The 2,739-nt window shown below is 49.1% G+C and overlaps 1 protein-coding gene across 1 annotated transcript in view; it reads left to right on the forward strand.

Annotated features, from left to right (window-relative positions):
- CATSPER4 (cation channel sperm associated 4) overlaps positions 1-2,739 on the forward strand; it is a 16,814-nt gene that overhangs the window by 6,387 nt on the left and 7,688 nt on the right. Inside the window, exons 5-7 of the mRNA XM_019650117.1 lie at positions 1,523-1,620; positions 1,794-1,914; positions 2,120-2,253. Of these exons, the coding sequence (XP_019505662.1) occupies positions 1,523-1,620; positions 1,794-1,914; positions 2,120-2,253 (353 nt within the window). The remainder of the gene's footprint in view (positions 1-1,522; positions 1,621-1,793; positions 1,915-2,119; positions 2,254-2,739) is intronic.

The raw sequence follows: 2,739 nt of genomic DNA on the forward strand, positions 1-2,739 counted from the left end.
GATTTACTCACTTGCTTTATTCCTACTTTCAGTTTAAGATTCATTCAGATGTTGTTTCTTCTAGGAAGCCTTCCTGTCTCTCCCAGGCTAGGTTAGGTGTCACTCTCTGTGTCTCCCTATTACTATGTGCTTATCTCTCTCGCCTGGAGTTTAAATTTATTGCCTTCTCACCTCCCTCAAAATAAAATAATCTGTGAGCAGGACAGAAATCCTGTATCTTCAGCATCTGGTTTAGGGTCTGGCAGAGAGTGCGAGTTCAATACTGTGTGGATAGAGGGATGGATCTGTCGACAGACAGGCTGTGTCTCCTTGTGTATGTGTAGGCACAGACACTCTGAAGGTGGGATGCCAGGAGAGCTTGTGTTTATTGGACTGCCCAATACATTTAAGAACATTTTTTTTCCATTAAAAAAAAACAGTTTTCTTTTTGACTAGTTAATGCAGATATATACTGGTTAAGACTATACTGAAAGGTACACGCAGAATTCTTGCTTTCACTCCTTTCCTTTCATCCCTTTCTCCCCAGCCCCACCCTCTCTAGGTAATCTTTGTACATTTACAGCCTCTTGTTTATCCTCCCAGTGTTTATTTTGCAATCATAAGCAAACATGTATATATTCTTAGGCCTTCCTTTCCTAACAGTAACATACTATAAACGTTCTGCACTTTGTTTTTGTCACTTAATGGATCCTGGCAAACTTTCTATATCAGTACATGGAGATGTTCTCGTTTTTCGTTTCATGGCTATGCAGTCTTCCACAGAAAGAATGTGTCATAGTTTATTCAACCAGGGTCGGATGGCTGGACACTTTGGTTGTTTTCAATCTCCTACAAACATCATTTTGTACTTGTTCTCAGAGTTTTAGTGGGTCAGATTTCTAGCAGTGGGCTCACTGGTCAAAAGGAAATGCACCCATCAGTTAGATCAAGCAAATTCACCTCTTTAGTGGTTGTACTTGAATTTTTCCTACATGTGAGCTTCCTTCTCCTAGCCCCATTCCTGGATGAGTCTGTGCCTTATTGGACAAAGGACTTGTAAAAATTTCCTGTCTCTCTTGTACAATAAGAGCTAGTTCATCTCTGAACTGGCTACTGAAGCAGTGGTCCTTAATGCCTTTTTAGTATTTATTTTCATTTTATTATTAATTGGTGTGTGTGTCACACAAAGGCCAGAGCATCCAGGCACTCTCCTGTCATTTAACTGTAGGTCAAGGCCATTTTCAGCAGTGCACTAGCCAAGGTGGGTGCTCAGCTTAGGAACTAGCTGTGTGCGTGTGAGTCTCCACTGTGTGTCTGTGAGACTGCCCTTGGCTGTTGACACATGTATGAGACAGTGAGTGCATGTGTTGGTTAATATGTTTGGGGGGCAGTAGGATGAGTAACAGCAGTGGATGGCAGATGACTGGCCCTGCTGTGAGAGAAACATTGAGCCTTCATCCTTGGGGTTTGGGGATGGCAGACCCAGGATGTCCCCGTGGGCTGGGCCTGACAAACCCCACTGGGGCTGGCCCCCGCTCCCCAGGACGGCTGGAACATCCTCAACTTCCTTATCATCTTTGTCTTGCTTCTGGGGTTCTTCGTTAATGAACTCAGTGTCATCTCTATCACCTACACCCTCAGGTGAGCTGAGAACTCTGGAGCAAAGAGGGGAACCTGTCTGGACCCTGGGAAAGAGATGGGGGGAGTTCGTGACCAGCTGGGGATTAGTTCTGCCTGTCTGGGCATGTGGAAGAGCAGTGGGGAGGAGGGGTCTGGGAAGGGCCAAGAGGCACCCCTGAGAGGCTCTGCCACAGGGTGCTTCGTCTGGTGCACGTGTGCATGGCGGTGGAGCCCCTGGCCCGCATCATCCGCGTCATCCTGCAGTCGGTGCCCGACATGGCCAACATCATGGCTCTCATCCTCTTCTTCATGCTGGTCAGTGCCCTCCCCCACCCCCAGCGGCCCCCCTTCCCTACCCAGGCCCTGTGTCATTGGGAATAGAGGGGTGTCTGGAGAAGAGGAGGCCTATGGGCCCGAATCCCCGTGATTCCCTTGGCAGCATTCATTTGTATGGCATTTGCACATTCTGTCTCCACTGCTCTTGGGTGAAGTCGTGGCGGGTCTCCAATCTCTCTGGCAGGTGTTCTCCGTGTTTGGGGTCACTCTCTTTGGTGCATTTGTGCCCGAGCATTTCCGGAACATGCAGGTTGCCCTGTACACCCTCTTCATCTGCATCACCCAAGATGGTTGGGTGGACATCTACAATAACTTTCAGTGAGTCCCTGTGGGTCTTCTCAGCCCCCAGCCCAGCCAGGCAAGGCAGGGGCTGGGTACCCATGCAGCAAAATACTGACTGGGGAGGGAAAGGGTTGTGGGGGGTGGAGTGGAGCTTCGGGGCTGGGGATGAGGATGGCCCAGCAGGAAGGGGGTGCCTGGGGCTTTAAACTGGAGGAAAGGAGACCTCTATGGCTGGGGCCTTTGGGTTTGTGGGCTACTTGAAGCCTTGTCCACCTTGAAACTCCACCCATTCAAAGTCCTACCATAAGCCTATTCATGGAGATTTCTCCCATCATGTTGAACAGCTGGATAGGTAGGCCTTGGACAAGGAAGCGGTTTGTGGTTGCACTAGGACTTCAGGGCAGCCTTGCAGCACACATTGATGACCACCAAACTGCCTAGCCTCCTAGAAACTTAGGGTCTCATCTCATTCATTCTTAGCCCTGCTGCCCAAGGTCACTTTTGGCTACAGATGGCTGCCTC

The sequence above is a fragment of the Hipposideros armiger genome, unplaced genomic scaffold (genome assembly GCF_001890085.2).
Source record: "Hipposideros armiger isolate ML-2016 unplaced genomic scaffold, ASM189008v1 scaffold_138, whole genome shotgun sequence".
NCBI lineage: Eukaryota > Metazoa > Chordata > Mammalia > Chiroptera > Hipposideridae > Hipposideros > Hipposideros armiger.